The sequence below is a fragment of the Eschrichtius robustus genome, chromosome 13 (assembly GCF_028021215.1).
Source record: "Eschrichtius robustus isolate mEscRob2 chromosome 13, mEscRob2.pri, whole genome shotgun sequence".
NCBI classification, from domain to species: Eukaryota; Metazoa; Chordata; class Mammalia; order Artiodactyla; family Eschrichtiidae; genus Eschrichtius; species Eschrichtius robustus.
In genome coordinates, this window is record NC_090836.1 from 13,787,844 (window position 1) to 13,812,397 (window position 24,554).

A 24,554-nucleotide genomic window follows, 5' to 3' on the forward strand; every position below is an offset into this window, starting at 1 on the left:
TGTGATTAATTGCCGTTTCCTAGAGCAAACTGGTAAATCTTACATCCTTTTTTGGTAGAATATGGATTTGTCCATCAAATCTTAGCTAGTCCTGGAGGCACCCTTTAAAGTCTAAAGGAGGTAAAATTAGGACAAAAAAAAAAAAAAAAAAAAGGAAGTACACCACACATAGCGGGTGGTAAATGGGTGAGAAGTATGACCAAGTGAGAAGTAACGTAGATGGAAAGCATAAATCCTTAAACATGTTTAGATAAAGCCATGGAAGTTAGATCCATAAATACTGTTGTGGGTACTAGGAAACTTGGAAATATCCTTAACCTAGATATTGGTGTTAGAATAACTACGCCTTCTAACCCTAACTCTCCTGAAAGTCCCTGCAAAAAAACCATGCTAAACTGATTGTGTAATGAATTGTGTAATGAACTGTAATGATCCAGTTTAAGCTCTTCCAGTTCCATTTTGGACTCTGAACAGGAGGGGACAGAATGAGGAAGCAAATTGTCTAGGATCACGGATTTGGAAGACTGCAAGACTATAGGTGACCTTCACCAAATGTTACATTGTGTCAGTGCCAGCCTTCCGAGGAAGCCTTGCCGCCAGAGCAGGGAAAGAGAAGTTCAACAGAAGGTAATTTTATCAATGACTTCTAATCAGCGTCCCCCCAGCCCCCGAGATCTGAATATTCTCTAAAGCTTTCAAAATTGGGATCTTTTAAACATGTTTGCGGCTACATAAAAGTCGGCCTCCTTTCCCTCCTTTCCCACGCCCAAACTTGAAGAGTTCCAGTACAATCGCTAACGTCCCGAGGCGCTGCAGAGGGGAAATGGCCTTTCGGGAGGAGACTTTCCGCCGGCGCCAAAAAGAAGGGTTCAGAGAGGAGAACCGGTGGGCAGGGGTTACTCCGGTGGGAGAAAAATCAGGCGACTTAGGGGAGGGCCTTGGCGAGGGTGGAAGTCGTGCTTTCGGCGCCCGAGAGCAAGTTCCGAGGAAATTAACCAGAAGGGGCGTGGCGCCTGCCTCCCACCCGCCCGCCCTCGCAATGAAAGTCACCGAGCGCCTGCGCGACCCGCCTCTGGGACCAGGTCGCGGTCTTTCTCCTGCTCGGATTCACAGTACGTGCCCGGGAGGGGTGTGTAAGCAGCGGGTAAGGAGAGGGAGGCGGCGGGAAGGGGACCGGGGTGGCAGGTGTAGGCTTGAGGGTCTCTGCCGACCTGAAGCGTCTTTGTTCCATGTAGCTGCTATGTGTTTGCTTTTCAATCCATCACTTTTAAAAGGGAGTTTCATTCCTGTCCCCCTTGCAGGTAAATTGTCAAGCTCCAGGACTAAAACTTGAGAGAATAAGTCTTTTTGTGTTTAAGTGATGATTGACCCACTTTGTATTCTCAGACCAAGGTAGCATCCACTTTGAAAGGGCCCCCTTGAACTTTTGGGGAATAAAAAGTACGTGCAAGTAATAGTAATCTAGAAAGTGGCTGCAGTTTAAGCAACTTCTGTTCATCCTAAGGGTGTAAAATCCTGCAGCGGCTCTGAGTTCAAGGACAAACTGGCCTTTGTACCTCCTGAAAGACAGGACTTGCTTCTCTTGGTTTGCTTTGATAAGCCGCAGAAACATTAGCAAGTTAAAAAATAATAATAATTAACAAAGTGGAGGAGGACATGAATTAGACCCTGTTAGATGAATTGGAGATTGTTAGAGTCTGCTCACTGGAACCCTGGGAGGATTCTCAGCCCCCCAGTCTGGAGGTGAAAGCCATGTGGAAGGAGTAAAGGAGAAAGGAAGCCTTCTTTGGGAGTTCAGGCCTCAGCTATTACTGCTATTGCTGGATTGGGGTGGTGGGGACCAGGGTGCATGCAGATTTCATCTCCCTGCTTCCTTTGAAATAGTCCCAAGGCCTCTTAGTAGTCCGGGCACCACATTTATTTTCTCCTTTCTCCTCTGCCTGTTTACTCTCCAAGAATGTGCCAATTGGGCTGTAATCAAACATTGTTGAATGGCCTTGGAAACTTCTCCAGGTCTCCAGCTAACAGGCTTTAACCCAGTCTAGCCCAGTGTTCTCAGATCCCTAGCCTGCTGTGAAAACTAGACACACCTTTTGCATCCCCTGGGAGTTAGGCTGGTATTGAGTTTTACTGTCTTCTGCTCTTTCCAAAATAAGAGGCCTATGTGTGTTGACCATCTTTGTTCATCTTGAAAAATGGCAAGTCGGTCCAAATTTGAATATTACTCTCTGTGGCAGACAAGGACAGTTTTTCTGAGGGTTTGTTTGAGAGTGGAGTTTCTTAAACGCTGAGTCCAGAAAAGGTCAGCATAGGCCCCTGGTAATGGCCTCCCCCCACCTCCCCCCCGAGAGCCAGAAGCATTTTCCTCCCAACACCTGGGCCCTGAAACTTGGAGGCCTTGTCTGCAGTCACCTCAGTCTATTCAGTAAATTCTAGAACTCATAAACAGCAATGAGACCACTGAATTATCTTTTTTCTTTGTCTCATGGGTACTGTTCTGTTGCTTTAAAAAGTCTAAAATTGCACAGTCATGGCCATGGGAATTGTGTGCTCACATACTGTGTGTTGCACAATATTGATGTAGAAAGGCTGCTGTAGATAAGAGAACTTTGCTCTTTTTGGCTAAGAGCCTATAAAGAAAAGAGGAATATTTCTCAGTTGGTAGCATCTATCACTCAACTGTGATAGATACTAAGGGAGCAGGGGTGGGATTCTGTGGGGCGCGGGGGACAAGACAGGAAGGGGATTTGACAGAAAGAAGCCCCCAGAAGGCCAGGGAAATCTAGAATGTTTAGCCTTGATGGTAGATAACCCACAAGTTCAACACTTGAGAAAACTGGGTTCCAGTCTTGCGCCCTCCACTGTGAATTTGGGTCAATTACTCATTCTACCTCTCTGGGCCTCAGTTTCCTTATATGTTAAAGGTAGAGACAAATATTTGCTCTGAGTACCTTAGAGTTCTCCAAATTCTCACGTGAGATAATGTGATGGCTTTTGAAAACTCTAAAATTGTATCCTCAGTGCCTAGAACAGCACTTATTTATTTACCAAATACTTGTATAGCACTTACTGGGTCCCACTGCCCTTCTAAGCACTTTATACTTTATTCACTTAAGGCTCACAAGAGTCCTGTGAGGTAGGAAGTATTATTAACCTCATTTTTACAGGTAAGGTAAATTAATCGCAGTGGGTAAGTGGCAGAGTTGCATCCACCTGGACCACAGTCTAGTTGCACAGTCTGTGTGAGCTCGACAGGCAGCACTTTGTCCTTTGTAAAGGCATCACCTCCACATTAGGGGACTGAGCCCGCATCTCTGGCGATATAGGTAGAGATATTCTCCACTGTGCCAACCAATGCTGGACAATAAAAGGAACAATACACTGTCCAAATAGAATACATCGTTGGAATCATTTATTTTCTATAACTCATCACCAAGTTTCATGTTTTGCTCTGCTTACTTTCCTTAGATTATTTCTACTGCGTTCCTAGACTACTCAAATCACTGAACACTTTACCCTCTGAAGTATTATTACTACTATACTGCTATCCTCCCTCCTGGTGACCTTTCATGTACAAAGTTTCCAGTAACTATTTTTGGAGTGCAGTGCCCAGGCATGATGCAGGTTCAAGGCAACTTACTGACAAATTAGCTTCAAAAAAGAAAGTCTAGATCAGCACCACCTAATTTTGTGCTATAAATGACTCCTATTTCTTAGTGCCTTATCTTTAACTCTCCTTACCCCACCCTCAGATGTGCTGGGAGTGGACCATGTTGATCCTGAGAGGCGATTTGTGGACCCACAGTGTGTGATACCAGAAGCTCAGTATTGGCCTGCTCCCAAAGCCACAGACTTGAGGAGCTAAGGCACATTTTGGTGATTGAGAAACTCTGTGTAAAGTACACTTTGTGTGTTGTTCACATTTAGAGAAAAAGTCTGCCACTGACCTTTGCCTCCAACTGCTCAGGTCTTTGTGTTCTTTTCCCACCAACAGTTCTGGAAGTCTTCTACTTTTTCTCTATTCTTTCAATACCCATTTTCACTGAGAGAAAACCATCCTCTGGTTGCTAAATACACTTCATTCTGAGAACATTGCTAAATACACTTCATTCTGAGAACATTGGTGGGGACGTACAGACACTGTTTGACTTTTAAAATTATGGTTGAATAGCAGCATTTGCTACTTGATAAACTTTTCTTAAATTAAAAAAAAACTAACACCTCTGCTGTGTTTCTTCATATCTCTGTCCAGAGGCATAGGACTTAGGGATTCCTAATTAAGGCATAAATTACTCTACCTGCATGCTGAAGGAGAGTGCAGTTTATTCATGACTCCCCCACCCCTGCCATACTAGAGCAAGAGCAGATACATTAAATGTTGCTAAAAGTATTATTTTGCACTGAGAAACGTCAACTGAAAAAAACACATAACGTGAGAGCTGGGCGTTCAGCTTTAGTTGGGGCTTTCTGAGGATTGTAGCTCTTGAGGAACTGCTCTGAAGAGGTGTGGGTATCAGTATATATATGATTTCGGTGAAGGGGGTATGTGCAATCAAACACACATCTTAGTAGAAGTTTGCTGCTGGTTATGAGGAACGGATGTCTCCATTAATGATGTTAGTGCTTTTCTAGTTATGAGAAGTTGCAAAAAATTGGGCTCATAAAAATTTCTCCTGAAAATATCTAACTCTCTGAAGGCCTCTTCTGCCACTTTTTCCCAGAGCACACAGTGCCTCATTCCTGATCTGCCCTGAACTCCTTTCAGGGTGTGTTAAAGGTCAGCGACTGCATTGGCTAGTGACTTCATGCTTGTAGAATCAGATGGTGAGTGTTATTTTTAGTTGGCAGAATCTATCTAACATACTTGCTTTTAAGACTGCTGACTGTTGGAGGTGGGTTAATTTGCTACTCTGTGTGTGTGTGTGTGTATTTAAACTAAATACGGTTGACCCTTGAACAATGCGGGGGTTGGGGGGCCAGCCTTCCACACAGTCGAAAATCCACTTATGACTTATAGTCGCCCCCTCCTTTTACTCGGTTCCTCTGTATCCATGGTTCTGCATCTGCAGATTCAACCAGCTGCTAATTGTTTAGCATGCTGCTATTTAGTATTGAAAAAATCCAAATATAAGTGGACCCACACAGTACAAACCCATGTTGTTCAGGGGTCAACTGTACATTTCTATTTGTCTGAATCCAAGGAGTATATTTTTAGCCTACCTTTTAAAATAGGGGTTGCTTAGGAAGCTTTGGGTTTTTTATTTGCAAAATGGGAGTAATGCTTAACTTGTAGCATAATTGGAAGAGGAAGGAAGATAACAGATGGAAGGGGGTGCCAGCACTGCCAGCTGCAGGGTAGGCACTCAGTCAATGTTAGTTGAATCAGAATTAAGCAGTTTGCAGTCTCTTGAAGGAGACAGTGCAGTGTGGTTGGTATACAAGATGTGAGGTCAGAGACCTGGGTTTGTGTCCCAGCATGGCTGCTAAGTATCTCAAATTTCCATTTCATTCATCTGTAGAATAGATATACTTATGAGAATGATAATTTTATGGTTATGAAAATTATGTAAGGTAATGCACGTAAAGTACATGGTATAATTGGTTGTGTAGCCAAGTCTTATAAAATTAAATATATTTGTATTATATATGTGATTTATGTCCCATTCAACAGTAACATACAGACAACTTCATGACTGGTAGCAGAGTATAGAAAGATATATAGGTTTACAGATTATTGGTAGATGGATAGATTGGTCAGAATGATCACTCTAGGTTGCGTGCAGGGGTTGAGTTTTAAAGGCAGGAACAGATGTGTCTACAAGAGACAACACTCCATGCTAAGCCTGTAAAATAGCGTTCAAGCTTGGGTATGAGAAAAGATATTTGTTTATGTAGAAGACATAGAAGATGTAGGTAGTGGGGCTGATAATAGAACAGAGGAGGTTAAAAAGAATGACTCTCAGATAGTGCGGAATTTCAGCTTTACCCTAAGTTTCTACCTGCTTGGACTTCATCATCACCCGTGTGTGCCTCTGTCTCCTTCCTGAGCACTTTCCCGGTTATACTTCCGACACCAGACTCAGGGAGTTACCTTCAGTTTACTCCTGACCGCTTTTAGGTGGAAGTAAATATGGAATGTGAAGTGACCTGAAGACTTACGTAAAGTTAATCCGCCTCCCCTTGTGCCTTCTACAAAAGCATCATAAATGCCAATTTTTCACCTTGCATTTGCAAGCCTTGTTATTTTATGTTTCCATTATCCTGCCTCACTCTCTTCACTTGTGTTGATGTGAATGATGACCATGGTCTTGATGACGGCGATGATCGTGATCAGGAGATCGTAAACTTTATTGAGGGTTTTCGTGGGCCAGGCACTGTGCTAGGTATGTTCCACATGCTATCTCAATTAAATCCTGACAACAACCCACTAAGTTAGGAGGTATTACTATTCCTATCTTATAAATGAAGAAATTCAGTTTCACAGAGGCTAAGTCTCTCAACCAAGGTTAATAGCAAAATGGTGTGACTGGAATTAGAATCCTGGAGTCCGAGATCTTGAATACGACTGAAAGGACAAAAGGCTGTTAAATTGGGTTTGTAAAGGAGGACATATGTTAGAACTTAAGCATTTCTAATCAAACATTAATGATACTAAATACTATGGACATAGTTTGATGTTTCTGAAGAGACCCATGGATTCTGTTTTTGTGTGTGTCCAACTTGTGGCTCATCTTGATGCAAAAATATGATTTTATTTCTATCTTTAGAGCAGTTCGCCTGTTTATTTTTGCTTGTAATACCCCCTGCATTTTCATTTTCACTCAGTACTTGTTTGATGTCTTCAAGCTTAATGGTATAGAACTAGACAAAACCATAATAGTATTCATTTTGGAATTAAAAAAAACCTAACTGATTATTTCTTCTTCAAATAACCCAAGATATCTTTAAGAACAGTGTGGTTAATGCTGCAGTATAAGCGCATCAAGTGACCGTCAAGTTATTTGGGGTGTTTCTGTCTGCTTTATCCCATCTTGTCTAAAATTTTTTTAAGATTCCAGACCAAAATTGAAAAAATGGTCGAGCTCACGCAGCTAATGGACAATGAAGTATTCATGGCCTTTGCCTCCTACACAACGATTGTTCTTTCAAAAATGATGTTTATGAGCACTGCAACCGCATTCTATAGATTGACAAGAAAGGTAAGACATTGGAGGCAATATTTTCTTTTAAGAGTTGAGATTCTGGAAGGCAATTGTCTTAAATTAGTTTTTGTAAAGCCCAGTGGCATATTGTCTAATACTGCAAATGAAGTATGCAATCATTTGGTACAGGTGGTCCTGATATATTTATGGAATGGGTGCTTTTTCCTAGAAACTAGTAAATAGTTTTTTCATTGTAGCTTTTACCTTTTGTCATGCCACTTAGCATATGAGATTTCTGGAGTATCAAAGTTTTCAAGGAAACTTTTTGTGATTTTGAAGTTAATTTTGCCTACTAGAGTTTAGAAAATAGTCATTTTCTAGACAGTGAACTGGTGTTTTCAGCTCTGTTACAGGTCAAGGATATGCCTTTGGGGACAGAATTAAAGTTCTTATTATCAGCAGAACCTCTTATGATTGGGATAAGGCATTTGAATTTTGTGTGGTTATGAATTCTTAAGTGGATCATATTTCTACCCGTCATGATAAGAATTATTTTTTTTAAAACTGGAGGCTTGGGGAAGGTGGTAGAAAGTTTTTGAAACACATAACCTATACTCAGGCAGGGTTTATGACAACAGTGATGGCGGTAAAGCAAAGCTACGTTGACAAAATTAAATGCTTTTTCATTGGTGTGGTCCCTGTGCCTATTCAGCCGCTTCTTTCTGGAAACCATCGTTTCTCTTTTAGTCCCTGTCCTGAGTTTTTGTCCTCCAGAGCCTTGCTTTTATCTAGAAGTCACAGTGCTCCCTAAGGTATTTCCTCATTACTGTCTTGAGGCGTCATTTCTTCCCAAGGATATTTGCATTTTAATGGGGGCACATACCCACATGTTTAACTCTCTAATGGGGCAAGGTGTTAGAGCTGCAGTCTATGAAGTGGCTGCTACCACCAGAGCCACACTGTCCTCTAGAAATCTCATGGCACCAAGGATAGCAGAAATGTTGCTTGTCTTAAAAGGAGAAGGGAATTCCAATTTGTGGAGAGCCTGTGACATATGTTAGGAGCCATGACACTCTGTGTGTGTGTCAGATCATGGAAGCATTTTACATAATTGTTAGCATTATCATGTGAGATGAGCATTACTGTTCCCATTTTATAGATGAGGAAATACAAGTCAGAGAGATTAAATAGCTTTCCCAAGGTTACACACCAATAAAGGGTGAGGCTGAGATTCAAATTCAGATTGGTTTCAATGAAAATCTCATGCACTTTACGTTGTCATACCTTTATTTACTTATTCAAAATATATTTATTGAACATCCACTGTGTGCCAGGCAATTATTTAAGAACAAGACAGACAGATCTGACCTCAAGAGCTGATACTGTATCACACTGCTGCCCATCAGTTCTCCTCAACATCTTTACCTGCAATAAATGCTCATGTCATATTAAGAAAAATATTATAATATTTATGAGGTTCCTCAGCTTAAACTAAGGCTAATTTTAGAGTTCGTGTTTTTCTTTATTATATATTATTAAATACTGGGACATACTTAAATATTTTTAAATGCATGTTTCAAGTTTCAGGGAATGGGGAAATCATTTCAAACATCATAATAATGGCAGGAAGGAATACATGAAATATGCCCTAGAACATGTACTTGGTGTTTATAGGAATGCGATTCAACTTCTTATATTTCACTGTATTGTTCAACACAAACTTCTAGTTAATTCAGAAAAAGAAAAGAGGCACACATATCTTAACAAAGTACAAAATACTTTTCCTGCCCCTCACTCTTTTATGCTGCATGCCTGTTCTCTGATATCCTTGGCAAGTAAACTTATGACTTTCATATGAGCCAACCAGTTAGAAATATCAATACTCTTGAGGGCAAGTGCATCAACATTACTGTAAAAAAATGCCAGTTCACCGTAATAGTCAATGAGGACTTAGAATTATGCTCTTTTTTCCCATTTTTGCTTCCTTTTCGCTATTTTTATACATTGGTTTTTATTTACGTTCTTATTTATGCTTCTCTTAAAATTTTTTTTTACACTGTTAATAAAAATTCAGATTTTAAGAAGAGATGCTTTCTGCTACCCGTGGGTTTGATATATTGCTCCCATTTTTTTTTTCATAATGGCCAACTTGGATGCCTGTATTTCCTTCCATTAAAATGTAAATAACTTATCAGATAGAGTTACCCCCATGTTACTTGGCATTTGAAATAGGTTTTTTCCTCATTATTTGGAATAGGTTTTTGCCAACCCAGAAGACTGCGCAGGCTTTGGCAAAGGAGAGAATGCCAAGAAGTATCTTCGGACAGATGACAGAGTGGAACGTGTACGAAGGTGAACCCACTGTCTCCTGAAATGATTTACTTGATCAAAGAATTTTGGTACCAGAGTTAAGTGAGGATGTTGGGGTCTAGAAGAAAGAAGGAAGAAAAGTCAATCATTTTACCTAGTCCATATAATTATAGAAAATTAGCGATCTAGATGTCTCCAGCTATCACTGTGATTGCACATATTTCCAGTTTAGCTTTTCTGTGCACTTTGTTGGGGTTAATGACTTTGTTCTGTGTAGGGATTTATCAAAAGTAATGACAGGTAGGAGGTGAAATGAGGGTGGTAGATTCTTGCAGTTTTTGTCATCTTTCTCCAGAGGTGAAACTGTCAGCTTGTGTAAAAGGTTGAAGAACTAGGTATTTTCGCATAAGATTCAAAATATGAACTTGGGAAATCTCTCCCTTTCCAATCTCTCTCTCTTCTTTGTCGATATTATGTTTAATATACTGAGAATGCAATGAACAATGAAAAGCAGTAAGCCAAGATACCATCTACACAGTTTCCTAATAATACCATGAATATACTTATTTTAAAAGCACATTGAATTCTAGTTCTGGAGTATATTTCTTAATCCTTGTCATAAAGTCATGTAAATTGCAAACTCTTTTTCATCTTTACAGAGGTATTACTGACAAATAAAATTGTAAGATGTTTGAAGTGTACAATGTCATTTGATATATGTATATGTTGTGAAAGGATTCCCTCTATTGAGTTCATTAACACATCCATCACCTCACATATTTCATCTCCCCTCCTCTCTTTTTTGGTGAGAACATTTCATTTCTACTCCTATAGCAACTTTCAGTTATACAATAACACAATACAGTGTTATCAACTATAGTCAGCATGTTATACTTTAGATCCTCAGACCTTGTTCATCTTATGACTGACGGTTCGTACCTTTTTATCAACCTCTCCATATTTCTCCCAACCCCTAGCGCCCTGGCTGCCACTACTTTCTGTTTCTATGAGTTTGATTTTTTTTCCTTTTGGTAGATTCCGTGTATAAGTAATACCATATAATATTTGTCTTTCTCTGTCTTAATTATTTCATTTAGCCTAATGCCCTCCAGTTTCATCCAAATGACAGGATTTCCTTTTTTTTTTTTTAAGGCTGAATAATATTCCATTGTGTGTGTGTGTGTGTGTGTGTGTATTGTTAGGTTGTTTCCATGTCTTGGCTGTTGTGAATAATGCTGCAATGAATGTGGGAGTGCAGACATCTCTTTGGGATAATGGTAGTTCTCTTTTTAATTGTTTGAGGACCTTCCATACTGTTTTCCATAGTGGTTGTACCAGTTTACATTCCCAACAACAGTGTGGAAGAGTTCCCTTTTCTCCATATCCTGGCAAGCATTTTCTATCTCTTGTCCTTTTCACAGTAGCCATCCTAACAGGTATAATGTGATAACTCATTTTGATTTAGGATGATTGGTGATGTTGACCACCTTTCATGTACCTCTTGGCCAGCTGGATGTCTTCTTTGGAAAAATGGCTAATTGGGTCTCTTTTTTTAATTGGGTTATTTTTACTTGCTTGTTTATTTGTTTTGGGCTATGGAATTGTATGAGTTCCTTATATATTTTGAATATAAGCCCTTATCAGATATGTGGTTTGCAAATATTTTCTCCCATTCCATAAGTTGCCTTTCAATTTTGTTGATGGTTTCTTTTGCTGAGCAGAAGCTTTTTGATTTGATGTAGTGTCATTTGTTTGTTTTTGCTTTTGTTGTCTTTGCTTTTGGTGTCAAATCTAAAAAATCATTGCTAAGGCCAATGTCAAAGAGCTTACTGACTATCTTTTCCTTGTAGAAGTTTTATGGTTTCAGGTCTTACGTTCAAGTCTTTAATCCATTTTGAGTTGATTTTTGTGTATGGTGTAAGATAGGGTCCAGTTTCATTCTTTTGCTTGTGGAAATGTAGTTTTCCTGGCACAATTTATTGCAGAGGCTGTCCTTCCTTATTGTATATTCTTGGCTCCTTTGTAAAAAATTAATTGACTACATATGTATGGGTTTATTTCTGGACTCTCTATTCTGTTCCTTTGATCGATGTGTCTGCTTTTATGCCAATACAATACTGCCCGGATTACTATAGTTTTTAAATGTAGTTTGAAATCAGGAAGTATGATGCCTCCAGCTTTGTTTTTATTTCTCAAGATTGCTTTGGATATTCAGGGTCATTTGTGGTTTCACACAAATTTTGGAATTTTAAAAAAGTTCTCTAAAAATGCCACTGGGATTTTGAGAGGGAGTACAATAAATCTGTAGATTGCTTTGGGTAGTGTGGGCATTTTAGCAATATTAATATTAATTCTTCCAATCTATGAGCAGAGAATATCTTTTCATTTATTTACGTCTTTTATTTCTTTCATCAGTGTCTTACAGTTTTCAGTGTATAGGTCTTTCACCTCTGGTTAAATTAATTCCTAAGTATTTTATTCTTTTTGCTGCTATTTTAAATGGAATTGTTTTAAGTTTCTCTTTCTGATAGTTCATTGTTAGTGTATAGAAATGCAACTGATTTTTTTCATTGTAGTTTTATTGAAATTTGAGCAAGAATTTGGCTTTGATATTCTCCAACATAATATTTTTGTATATTGATTTCATATCCTGAGACTATCTATACTGAATTCATTTATTACTTCTAACAGTTTTTGGTGGAATTAGGTGAGTATTTTTGATATAATATCATATCATCTACAAATAGAGGCAGTTTTACTTCTTTCTTTCTGATTTGGATGACTATTTCTTTTTCTTGATTAATTGCTCTGACTAGGATTTCCAGTACTATGTTGAATAAAAGTGATGAGGGTGGGCATCCTTGTCTTGTTCCTGATCTTAGAGGAAAAATTTTTGGCTTTTCACCATTGAGTACCATGTTAGCTGTGGACTTGTCATATATAGCCTTTATTACATTGAAGTACATTCCATCTACAACAAGTTTGTTGTGGGCCTGTAATTTTCTTTTCTTGTAGTGTCCTTATCTGACTTGGATATCAGGGTAATGCTGGATTTATAAAATGAGTTTGTAAATGTTCCCTCCTCTTTTATTTTTTGGAAGAGTTTGAGAAGGATTGGTTTTAATTCTTCTTAGGGTGTTTGGTAGAATTCACCAGTGAAGCTGTCTGGTCCTGGATTTCTTTGTTGGGAGGTCTGTAATTACTGATTCAATCTTCCTACTAGTAATTGGTCTGTCCAGATTTTCTATTTCCTCATGATTCAGTCTTGGTAGTTTGTATTTTACTAAGAATGTAACCATTTCTTCTAGGTTGTCCAATTTGTTGGTGTATAATTGTTCATGAGTCTATTTTGACCCTTTGTACTTCTGTGGTATCAGTTTGAATGGCTTCTTTTTTAATTCTAATTTTATTTATTTGAGTCCTCTCCCTTTTTTTCTTGGTAAGTCTTGCTAAAGGTTCGTTTATTTTATCTTTTCAAAAAAATCAGCTCTTAGTTTCTTTGATCTTTTTACTGTCTTTTTAGTCTATTTCATTTATTTCTACTCTGATCTTTGTTATTTCTTTCCTTTTACTAATTTTGGGCTTAGTTTGCTTTTCTTTTTTTAGCTTCTTGAGGTGTAAAGTTAGGTTGTTTATTTGAGATCTTTCTTTTTTCTTAATGTAGGTATTTATCACTTGTATAAGCTTCCCTTTTAGAACTGCTTTTGCTGCATTCCATGAATTTTGGCATATTCTGTTTCTGTCTTTGTCTCAAGACATTTTTTGATTTCTCTTGATTTTTTCTTTGACCCCTTGGTTGTTTAGTAGCATGTTGTTTAATCTTCACATTTGTGAATTTTCCAGGTTTTTTCTTTTTTCTTCTTTTTGTAGTTGATCTTTAGTATCATACTGTTGTGGTTGGAATAGATGCTTGATATGATTTCCCACTTCTTAAATTTATTAAGGCTTGCTTTTTGGCCTAACATATGATCTGTCCTGGATAATGTTCCATGTGTTCTTGGGAAGAATGTGTATTCTGTGGCTTTTGGATGTAAAGTTCTGTAAATGTCTTTTTAGGTCCATCTGATCTAAAGTATAGTTTAAGTTCAATGTTCCCTTATTGATTTTCTTTCTGGATGGTCTATCCACTGTTGAAATTGGGATATTGAAGTCCTCTACAATTATGGCATTGTTCTTTCTCCTTCAGATCTGTTAATATTTGCTTTATATATTTAGGTGTCCTATGTTGGGTGCATAAACATTTACCAGTGTTATATCCCCTTGATGAATTGACCCACTTTATCATTATATAATGACCTTGTTTGTCTCTTGTCACAGTCTTAGGCTTAAAGTCTGTTTTGCCTGATATAAGTATAGCTACTTAGCTTTCTTATGGCTTCCGTTTGCATGGAGTGTCTTTTCCCATCCCTTCACTTTGAGTGTATGTGTGTCCTTAAAGCTGAAATTAGTCTCTTTATAGGCAACATGTTGTTAGGTCTTGTTTTATTTTTATCTATTCAATCATTCTGTGTCTTTTGATTGGACAATTTAGCCCATTTTCATTTAAAGTAATTACAGATAGCTATGTACTTATTGCCATTTTGTTAATTTTTTTCTGGTTGTTTTGGAATGCCTTTGTTCCTTTGTTTCTCTCTTCCTTTGTGATTTGATGATTTTCTCTAATGGTAAGCTTTGATTGCTTTCTCTTTATCTTTTGTGTATCTACTGTAAGTTTTTACTTTGTGGTCACCCTGAGTCTTACATAAAACATCTTGTGTTTATAATAGTCTATTTTAAGTTGATAACAACTTAGCTTTGAATGCATACAAATGCTCTACATTTTTACACTCCTCCCTCCACATTTTATGTTTTTGATGTCACAATTTTCATCTTGTTATTTTGTGTATCCACTGACAAATTATTGTAGTTACAGTTATTTTTAATACTTTTGTCTTTTAATCTTTATACTAGAGTTATAGGTGATTTAACCACCACCGTTATATTAGAGTATTTTGACTTTAACTATATGTTTACTTTTACAAGTGAATTTTGTACTTTCATGTTTTCCTCTTTAGTGTCCTTCAGTTTCAACTTGAAGAACTTGAACACTTTTTTATAGGGTTGGTCTAGTGGTGATAAACTCCTTTAGCTTTTGTTTGTCTGGAAAACTCTATCTCTCCTTCTATTCTGAAGGACAGCTTTGTTGGGTAGTGTATTCTTAGTTGGTAGTTTTTTCTTACAGAACTGTGAATGTATCATCCCACTCTCTCTGGCTTGCAAAATTTCTGATAAAAAAATCTGATAATCTTACGTGGGTTCCCTTGTATGAAACAAGTTGCTTTTTTCTCTTGCTGCCTTTAAGCTTCTCTCCTTGTCTTTAACTTTTGATAAGTTAATTATAATGTGTCTTGGTGTGGGTCTCTTTGGATTCATCTGTTTTGGTACTTTCTGAGGTTTTTGTAGCTGAATGTCTATTTCTTTCTTCAGATTAGGAACATTTTCAGCCATTACTTCTTTGGATAAGTTTCTGCCCCCTTTTCAGTCTCATACTTCTGGTACCTCTATAATGCATATATTGGTCTTTTTGAGGGTTTTCCATAAGTTCCTTAAGCGATTGTCACCCTTTTTCATTATTTTTTCTTTTTGTTTCTCTGATGGATGAATTCCGCTGCACTGTCTTCAAGTTTGCTGAACCTTTCTTCTGCTTGATCTAATCTGTTGTGACCTCCTTTATTGAATTTTTTAATTCAGTCATATTCTTCAGCTCTGTGATTTCTGTTTGTTACTTTAAAACTATTTTCTATTTCTGTTGAAATTCTCACTTTGCTCATGCATTGCTCTCCTGACCTTGATGAGCGTCTTATGACCATTATTTCCATCAGGTAAATCACTTATCTCTGTTTCAGTAAGATCTGTTTCTGTAGATTTATCTTGTTCTTTTGTTTGGAACATATTTCTCTGTTTCTTTATTTTTCTTTATTCTCTGTGTTGGTTTCTGTGCATTAGATAAAACAACCACCACTCCCAGTCTTGACAGAGTGGTCTCATGTGGGAGATGAACCTTGTCAATTAGCTTGAGCTCCTGGTTGTCTCTCAAACCTTTGTGATTGTCCAAGCTGCCTTCTTTGTTTCTACTGGCTCCCAGTTTTTGAGTGTGTGCCAAGACTTTTCAAGTGTTCCAAAGGGGAGGATCACAGTCAGCAGCTAGCTGCAAGCTGATTGGAAGCTGGACTCTCAAACAACAGCTGGGAAAGTAGGTAGTTAAGCCCCTTCCAGAGAGAAACTGGGATTTGGGCATTTTTCCTGGGCTCAGGTGTATAGCTGTGGGGAGAGCTCTTGTACCTATTAAGAAACTGCTTCCTTGTTTGCTATAGTCCTGTGGAAGTCATGAATGCAAGCCCCATTGGTTAACAGAGCCAGGCAATCCAGGAGCCTGTCCCTTCTGTAGTAGCTGCAAAAGTTGGGGTGCCAGAAGTGCATACAAGCTCCTTCCAAGGAGATACTGGCAACTTGGAGTGGGCTAGAGGGAGAAGGTGAGGGATGTGTCTTCTGGCTTCTCCAGTCTCTGAGGAGGATTATAGCCAGCCCCTAGATGCATACTGAATTAGAAGCCTGACCCTCAGCAGTAGCTTTAAAGTATACAGATGAATGCCTTTTAGGGAAAGAGTGGAAGATGGACATTTTTGCCTGCTCCCTCTTCACTGAGCCTTGGGGGTGGGGGTAGCTGTGGCAAGTGCTTGTGCTTGTTGAGAACTGCTTCTTTGTTTGCTATATTCCTGTGGGACTTGTGAATGGTAGCACTATTGGCTGTCAGAGCCAGGTGATCCAGAGACCCATCACTTGGGCTGAAGCCATAAAAGCTGAGGTGCAGATGTGTATAAGCTCCTTCTGGGGAGATACTGGCAACTTGTTTTGGGCTAGAAGGAGAAGATGGAGGAGGTGTCTACTGGCTTTCCTAGGAAGGATCAAAGCCAGACCTTAGATGCAGGCTAACTGGAAGCTTGACCTTTAGGTAGCAGTTTTTAAAGTATGCAGGTGGATCTCTATCTGGGAAAGACTGGGAGGTGGGCATTTTTGCCTGTTCCCTCTGTGCTGAGTCCTGGGGGAATAGCTACAACAAGTCTCATGCACCTGTTAACAACTTTGCTTTTGTTTGCTATAGTCCTTTGGGTCTCCAAAATGCAATCCTCACTGACTTACAGAGTTAGGTGTTTTGGTGGGGGCCTGCTCTTGGGTGAAAGTCTTAAAGGTTGGGGCACTAAATATGAGGTCTAAACCCTTTTCTCCTCAGGGAGAAGCTGGGAGTTGAGAATTCCCTTCCGACTGTATGGTGCTGTTCTGGGGGTGGGGTTTATAGCAAGATTTTCTCAGCCTTTCCTTATCCATTTCGATGTGGGTATTTTCTCATTCTCTCAGTGGGTAGAAGTTGCTCAGCTAGTTTCTGGATTTCTTTCAGAGGTAATTGCTCCATGTGTAACTGTCCATTTGGTGTATCTGTGGAAAGAGGGGAGTTCAGGAGCCCCCTATGTCACCATCTTGGCCGACCTTCTCCCCACCACAAAATTTTTTATATTGAGATTCCATTCCCAATCCATTAGTTACCTTTTTCTAACATGTGAAACATTAAAGTTATGTACCGTCTTCATTTAGTATTTTCTAATGCTCATCTAAACTGTAGTACAATTCTACACACATTTCACGGGATAAGCAAAATTATATAAAATTAAAGAAGCAGTGAAGAGTTTTCATAGCCATACTTAAACATTTAGATATTTAGTTTTGTGATGAATAGTTAAGATATGAAACATCATGAATATATTTGACTACACTTCTTCAATTTGGTGAGTATAAATAGGTAATGAAATGGGGACTGAAAGAAAAAATTTTACTTCTGTAATTCACGTATCTGCTGCAGCATCAAATCCCTTTGGAATCTAGATCATATTTGCATCATCACTTTTGACTTCCTGGAAAGTCTAAAGCCCCTCCCAAGATTTCTGCAGATTCCCTTATGGTATATAGTCTCAAGATTAACTCAGTCTGCAATCCTGCATTTGTGCATGTTTCCATACTCTGCATTTTGTTAGGCTGATGTAAACTTGGTTCTTTCCTCAACTCTCTCAACAAATCAAGTTAAAAATGTGATAAAAATAGCCCTGACTAAATCAAGGTGCAGAGTTTACAGTATGGCAACACAAACATTTCAAGTTGTATGTTACAGTGCTCTGTCCTTCAGCATCCTCTCCCTGGGGAAGTTGCATTGTGCCCTCCTCACCTCACAGAATGGTCAGCATTACACCATTGTGCAGGCTATTCTTTTACCCCATGTACCTCTCTGCTCCTCCAGTACCGAAATTTATTTTTTTTATTTATGCAAAAGTTTAATCTCAAATTATTTATCAAGCAAGAATGGCTTTTTCTAAGAGGAAGTCTATGCTAGATAGTTAGAATAAGATTTTAACTTTTGCTTCACTTAGTTATATATTTGTTAATTCAGCAGTCCTACTGATTAAAGTGGCCAGTTTTAAAATGGATTGTGTCAAGAATATGGATCGAAAATAGTCTCAGGAATCTCTCAAAGAATCAATGTGAAAATTTCAAACAGTATCAGAGGAAAATTATATGTGTTATGATGAAAAAGAATAAAAATTAGAAAAGGTGAATAAAGCTTTGTGGAGTTATCAAAACCACTAAAGAGAAAGTAAGCAGTTTAAAGCTTTGTCTCATCCTTTTCGTGCATCCCTTTTAGGGAAGGTAATCAAATACATGATGCTAATCATGACCCTATGCTCATAAAATTGCCCAGAACTTGAAAGTGACAACAATTAGACCTTTAGTAGCATTAGTAAGTTTGAAAGGAAGATCAAAGTAAGTCTCACCTATGAAAACTTAGCAACAGATATTTTATTTGGGAATTTTTAGATTCCTCCCCACTCTCCCTTCCCAGCCCCTACTTCTGTCTCTCCTTGCCCATGGGATTGTATTTCTAAAGGAGAAAGCCATTATCTAAGCTGATCTTCTCATCAGGTTGTGAACAACAAATAAAATTTAGTGAGAATGATTGACCTTAGCTATGAAAGGAGTCAGTGTCCTTGAGGAGGTGCAGCCACTGTGTGTCCAGCGCCTCCTGGCGATCAGACACTGGCTTTTCAGTGCAGCAAGAAAGAGAGTGTCCAGGAAAGACAAGGCATCCAGTTTCCAGGTGTATGTTTTTGAGATCGGATCAGTCCCATCAAAAAATTTCCTACTAACAAATCTCTTTTGGAGATACTTTTCAGAGAAAGAGTTTCCAGAATCTCCACTTTCCATTTTTAACCTAGAATTTTTCTTTTTCATTACTTCCACATGCAATTATCACGTTATTTCTATTAGCATATTTCAGTGACAGGGACAGAATTTGGCTACAAAGGAAGTGAAAATTATGCTTTCAGGTATGCAGTAGTGAGAAAATTAATACATTCTACACATATGGAACACTTAATTAAAAATATAAAGTAATATGTGTAGAAATGTCAAGATAAGTAGCCTAAAGTTAGTTATTTATATTCTGGGCAGACAGAAATCAGTGATGATTAGAAAACCTTTTACATTATGCATTTATTTAATCCTATCCCATCTCGTTGTAGAAATAATTCAAGACCAAATGTGTTCCCTACAACAAGGTAAAAAGAAAGTTGTACAGTAATCAGGGCAGCTGGAGAAGTACAGGGTAGCATTCAAAAGAGGAAAAGGGGGGTGGTACTTAGGAAGAGGAGAGATGTTCAGAATAGGCTATGTTCAAAGGTAGAGAATACCCCTTCACTGAAACTGTTCAGTGGAGTCCAGGTGATACTCGCTGGGGATTCTTCAAGGAACTGGAGCCTGGGCTAGGATTTGAGCCAGATGACTTCCCTTCTGGCCCCAATGCATGAAGGAAGCATTTATTGAGAGATTACTGTGTGTGTCTCACTGTCACTTCTTTTACTGGAGTGCTATAAAATAGCTTTAAGACTGGGTTCCTGCCCTTGAGGGGGTTTATAACTTTTCCCCTACAAATAAGACCAACATTCATGTAGTACTTAGAGAATGATATAAAGCAGTCTCCCATTAGATGTTAAGTCGTGAGGTACAGGGTATTAGTTCCTAGGGTATTTAGGAATATTTCATAAAGGAAGAAGCTGAAGAATGTTAGGACTTGAGGAGAAGGAGAGGAGAGATCACGTCAATTTGGGAAAATTTCTTTGTGGGAATTTGGACATACTGCTGCTGTATGCTGAGCATGAAGAACTTTGGGTAAGAGAAGGGAGTCAGCAAGTCTGGTGTGAAGCTCCTTTTGTAGTTGGCCATCCCCTGATAATTCTCAAAGATGTCTACAAGTCTGGTCTAGGTCAGGGCGATGCTGAGATCCGAGTGGTTCTGATCTGACTAGGAAGGTGTGACTGGTGCATCATAAGCACAGAGCAGGGCTGATGGGAAGGTCAGCCCAGAGCAAGCTTGCCCCAAGGAGCATCTGCCTGAAGGAGAAAGGAAACAGGAACACAGGATGACGGAGAGGGGGAAATAGACCCCGGTAGAAGGTGGTCACACATAAAGATGGATGTCCACCAGTTACTAGATTTTGGTAGCTGTCTAGGAATGACATGAAAACGAAGGAAGCTGCCCCTCTAGGATGAGTTCTGTTGTTTGAGCAGAGAAAGGGTCATGGTGGAAGGGTGATACTGAACTACAGCAGGAGCTGACTGGGAGAGTTGGGTAAGCATGTGCCTGGCTCAGGGTCTAAAAAAGAAGAGCATATAAAATAGCATAAATTAACATAGAGTGTGAGGCTCCATTGAAAACAGGCCTTACTAGGACAATAAGGAGTGCTATCTCTGAGACCATTTCGAGGGCCAAGGACAGGGAAAGAGAATTGAAGAGAGAAATAAGATAAAGAGAGAGAGGGAAGCCAGAAAAAAATGGAGGGGCCAGTAAGGTCCAAGGAAGCCCTGCCTTTGAACTTCCTTCCCTCTCCCTCCACTGGAGCTCTTTACCCCTTATTGTCTTTGACTTTCTTCTCTTCTATTTGCCAATTGCTTAATACAGGCTTAGAAGTAAACACATTTCCACAGGGTCTCACCATTATAGGTTCTTTCCCAACTTTAAAATGTCTGTCCTTTTAGAATGTTGTGAAGGAGAAAAGTAACATGGCCAAGATGGGAGGTGAAGATATATCTGTGGTCCAGCAGGAGAGTTCAAAGGACCCAAACAAATACCCTTGGTGTAATTGGTGAAGCGGGCTCTTCTTTAGTAGAAAATAGTATTCCTGTCCTTTCTTGCCCACCTCACTCTCAGTAACCCTTGGGTTGTTCCATGAAAGAGAAGGGACAAGAACTCCCATACCTTTCTGTCTTGGCTTTTATTCAGGAACAGGCAGTTGTTTATTTAAATCTTTCAAAACTGTTACTTACCTAGGTTACTGTCACATTCTTCATACCTTTATGTTGTCATCTTTGTCAAAAAGGTGATGAGAAAGGATAATCTACAGGAAACAGGAGAAAGGAAAGGAAGGGAGGAGAATGGTGATCATTGAGCAGGCAATATGTAATAGTTACATTTTTTGCTAAAAGAAAAGAGAGTAACATAAAACAAATATTTTTCATTTTGAAATATGTATCGATAGCTGATAAGCTCTATCAAAATCTCAATTTCTAGTCTAGATTCTTAAGCAGTTTTTAACTCTGGAGACTTGAACAGGGGTACCAGATTTTTGAAGATTAAGCAGTTTAAAAAAATGTCAAGTCAATAATAGATGTGCCTTGTATTCACAATCCTAGCCAGAGGTGCCATGAATTGGAGGAAAACTTGTGTCTAAGCCATGCTTTCTGTTTTCTTATAGCTGTGGTATGAAATTCCAATCAAGGAAATATGTCTTTCTCTTTATTGTCTATCAATTTTGTGTATACTTTGCACTTTGCTCCATCACTACTAACTAATTCCTTTTGCAATTTTAGGATAGGTTGGCTAAATTTTTCCCCATGTTTGAAAGACTAGTTATGTATTCTGTTATATGGATGTGGAGAGCATGAATTTCTTGATACTAAATTAGTAAATTGATTCTTGGCAACCTAGTGGATTGGGTGAATGGGCAAGGGTGGTCTCAGTAACCATTTTGCAGACTAGCACAAGTGAGGGAGGAGTCTTAAGAAAGGTCATAACCAAAAGGGTTTTCTTCTTTTGGGAAGAAGAGTTTTCATAAGAAGAATCTTGAATTGCTGTTGTGTGGACCTTAGAAGAAAAAGTATTTTATATGTATAAAAATAGAGTGAGTTTTATATAGATGCAGTTTTGATAGTCTTGAAAGTGCAACAAGCCTTCTCTGTTGTATGTTGAGATACACTACAAATAAAAGAAACAAGATAACGAGGCATTCTAAATAAGAGTCAAGTGTGTAAGGAAGCAAGGGAATTTGAGAGAAATAAAATGAATCTTACTTTGCATGTTTAAGATCCATTAACACTTCTATTTAGTTTCAGAAGAGAGGGGAAAATGAATATATTTCTGCTGATTTTGAAATTTGTGTTTTACAAGTCATCTTTTTCCACAGAGCCCACTTGAATGACCTCGAAAATATTGTGCCATTTCTTGGTATTGGCCTTCTGTATTCCTTGAGTGGTCCAGATCTCTCTACTGCCATCCTGCACTTCAGACTCTTTGTTGGAGCACGAATCTACCACACAATTGCATATTTGATACCCCTTCCCCAGCCAAATCGCGCTTTGGCTTTTTTCCTTGGATATGGAGTTACACTGTCAATGGCTTACAGATTGCTGAGAAGTAGGTTGTACCTGTAAAGAGAATCATACAACTCATCATCCAGTGATTTTCTAACAATTCTGTACTTCCAATTTATAACAAATACTTTTTAAGGTTTTAAGTGGGAAAGGAGCAGAGAAATTAAGATAGGGAAAACCTAGTCTGAATATTAATGTCACCAATATCCTTTATTCTTTTTTAATATTTGCACTAGAAATTTAACATAATTTTTAGCTCTTTTGTCTTATTCTTAAAGTACTTTGTTTTAAATTTTGATTGTAATTTGTAACATTATTCAACATTTCATATTTTAAATCTTTAGAAAGAGTAAGTACATGTATGTTAAACTTGTATTTCAGTATTGCTGAAATCGGCATATGAAATAAAGAATTTAAAGAACGATTTCATTTGGTTTTATTTTTCCCAACGTATTTTCAAAAGTTTCAAACCTACAGAAAAGTAGAAAAGTAGTACAATGAACTTCTATATGTCTTTCACCTAGATTTACCGGTTGTAAACATTTCCCCATATTTGCTTTAGCTCTATCACTCAATGTTTTTTCTGAACAATTGAAAGTAAGCTGCAGATACTGTATCATGCAAGATACTTCACTCCTAAATACTTCAACATGTATCTCCTGTGTACAAAGCAGTCTCCAAATAACCATACCATTCCCACACCAAAGAAATTTAACTCTAATACAATATTTATTTAACATACACAGTTCATATTTAAATTCCCCAATTTTTCCAATAATGTCTTTTATAACTGCTTTATTTTTGATCCAGGAATCAAACAAGGACGTCACACTGCCTTTTGTTATTATTTCTATTTAGTTTTCAATAAAATGGATGAGTTCTTTCATTTTTTTTCATCTTTTATGACTGGCGTTTTTTGAGAAGTTTAGGCTGGTGGTTTAATAGAATGATCCTTAATCTGATTTGGTTTTGTATATTATTTTCTCATTCTTTGATTCTAATTAAACATTTTTGTTAATGTTGTGTTCTTCAGATTACAGCACATTAATAGACATATGATGTCAGTTTGTCCCGTTAGTGGTGATCAGTTCAGTAAGGTAGTATCGACCAGATTTATTCACTGTAAAGCTATCTTTTTATAATCGTATTTAGGGTGATAAATTGAGACTGTGCAAATCCTGTCCTCCTACAAACTTTCACCCAATGGATTTAGCATCAAATAATGCTCAGCTTTGTTTCTATATAAAAATATAAATATATAAACATAAAAATTCATAAAGCATATGTTTACAAACGTATAAACACTATATACATCCATACATATTTAGATTTTTTTGTCTTGAATTATGTGTACTTAAACCTTTGTAATAAAGGATGAACTTTTAAAATATTGATATTTATACTCGCCATTTATATTATTAGTTTTTCTATCTCTTGATTACTCTTAATTTTAATACATATTTCTTAAATAGTGCTTTTAGTGGCTCTCATAATGGTTCATTTAGGTTTACCACACAAATGAAAAGTCACTGTGTTTATATTTTAAGTTTCATAATTTGAGCAGCTCTTAAGTCCATAAAACATACTGGACAATTGACTATGGAGAATTCTGTACAAGTTTCTTTTCACTTCTTTTCCTAATGTTAAAAGCGGCTTTGCATATCAGGAAAGTTTTGTGGTATAATTAATGGAAAAGATCATGAGCTCAGAAGTGAAAAGTTCAAAATTTAAGGATTAGATCTGCCTGCATAAACACATACACACAGACACACACACAGACACCCTACCCTCTGGATTTGGGTAACCTATTTACTCTGTCCAATCTGTAGTTTCCTTAAACTTTTGTGAGATTTTTTGAAGGTCAAATGATCTATGTATGTGAAAAAAAGATATTCTAAACAATAAAGTGTCCTCCATATGGAAGTTATTTGAGTAATCTATCGAGCACAAAGATTCAGTTAGCTGAGTTTTGTGTAAGATACTTGTTTAACCATCGTCACTTCTGTAATTGTTCTCATAAATTTTCTACTTCCCTGGTAATGCTTCTCAAGAGTAGTAGCAGAATGTACTGTGTTTATTGGTTACCCACTCAGCTACTAATATTTGATATCCATTACTTAACAACTATCAGGAAAAACAAAGGACATTTAAATTATATGTTCTTAGAGGTATAAAAACTATGTATATGTGCAGAACATGTTTAAGAAAAAATGAAAATGTCTAGAGATCACCTACTTCAATTTCCAAGTTTGAATAATAGTTGTAAAGACAATTTAAAATGGTTTCTAACTGTATTTTCACTCAGAAGAGAAGCTGTAGATGTTGGGGAATTTATTAGTGAAACTGTTGCAATGGAGAAGGATGGATGAAGGAA

The 24,554-nt window shown here is 37.9% G+C and overlaps 1 protein-coding gene across 4 annotated transcripts; it reads left to right on the top strand.

The window, feature by feature from the left end:
- Positions 1 to 474: 474 nt before the first annotated feature.
- Positions 475 to 22,577, top strand: MGST1 (microsomal glutathione S-transferase 1). Of its 4 annotated transcripts, none has more exons than XM_068561200.1 (4): positions 475 to 627; positions 7,052 to 7,199; positions 9,400 to 9,494; positions 21,994 to 22,577. In XM_068561200.1, the coding sequence occupies exons 2-4, from the start codon at positions 7,074 to 7,076 to the stop codon at positions 22,238 to 22,240; spliced, it is 468 nt and encodes a 155-aa protein (XP_068417301.1). In that variant the 5' UTR covers positions 475 to 627; positions 7,052 to 7,073; the 3' UTR covers positions 22,241 to 22,577. The 4 variants fall into 4 exon arrangements, with proteins under 4 accessions (XP_068417301.1, XP_068417300.1, XP_068417298.1 ...); XM_068561199.1 differs by lacking the exon at positions 475 to 627 and adding an exon at positions 1,044 to 1,112; XM_068561197.1 differs by lacking the exon at positions 475 to 627 and adding an exon at positions 1,066 to 1,144 and having other exon boundaries at positions 21,994 to 22,576.
- The last annotated feature ends 1,977 nt before the right edge of the window (positions 22,578 to 24,554 follow it).

What these genes read in the sequence shown, in the direction of transcription:
- MGST1 (XM_068561200.1), top strand. Translation starts at nt 7,074, where the DNA reads ATGGTCGAGCTCACGCAGCTAATGGACAATGAAGTATTCATGGCCTTT. An exon ending in TCTATAGATTGACAAGAAAG is followed by an intron (nt 7,200 to 9,399) that starts GTAAGACATTGG and finishes TATTTGGAATAG; the next exon opens with GTTTTTGCCAACCCAGAAGA. An exon ending in AGAGTGGAACGTGTACGAAG is followed by an intron (nt 9,495 to 21,993) that starts GTGAACCCACTG and finishes CTTTTTCCACAG; the next exon opens with AGCCCACTTGAATGACCTCG.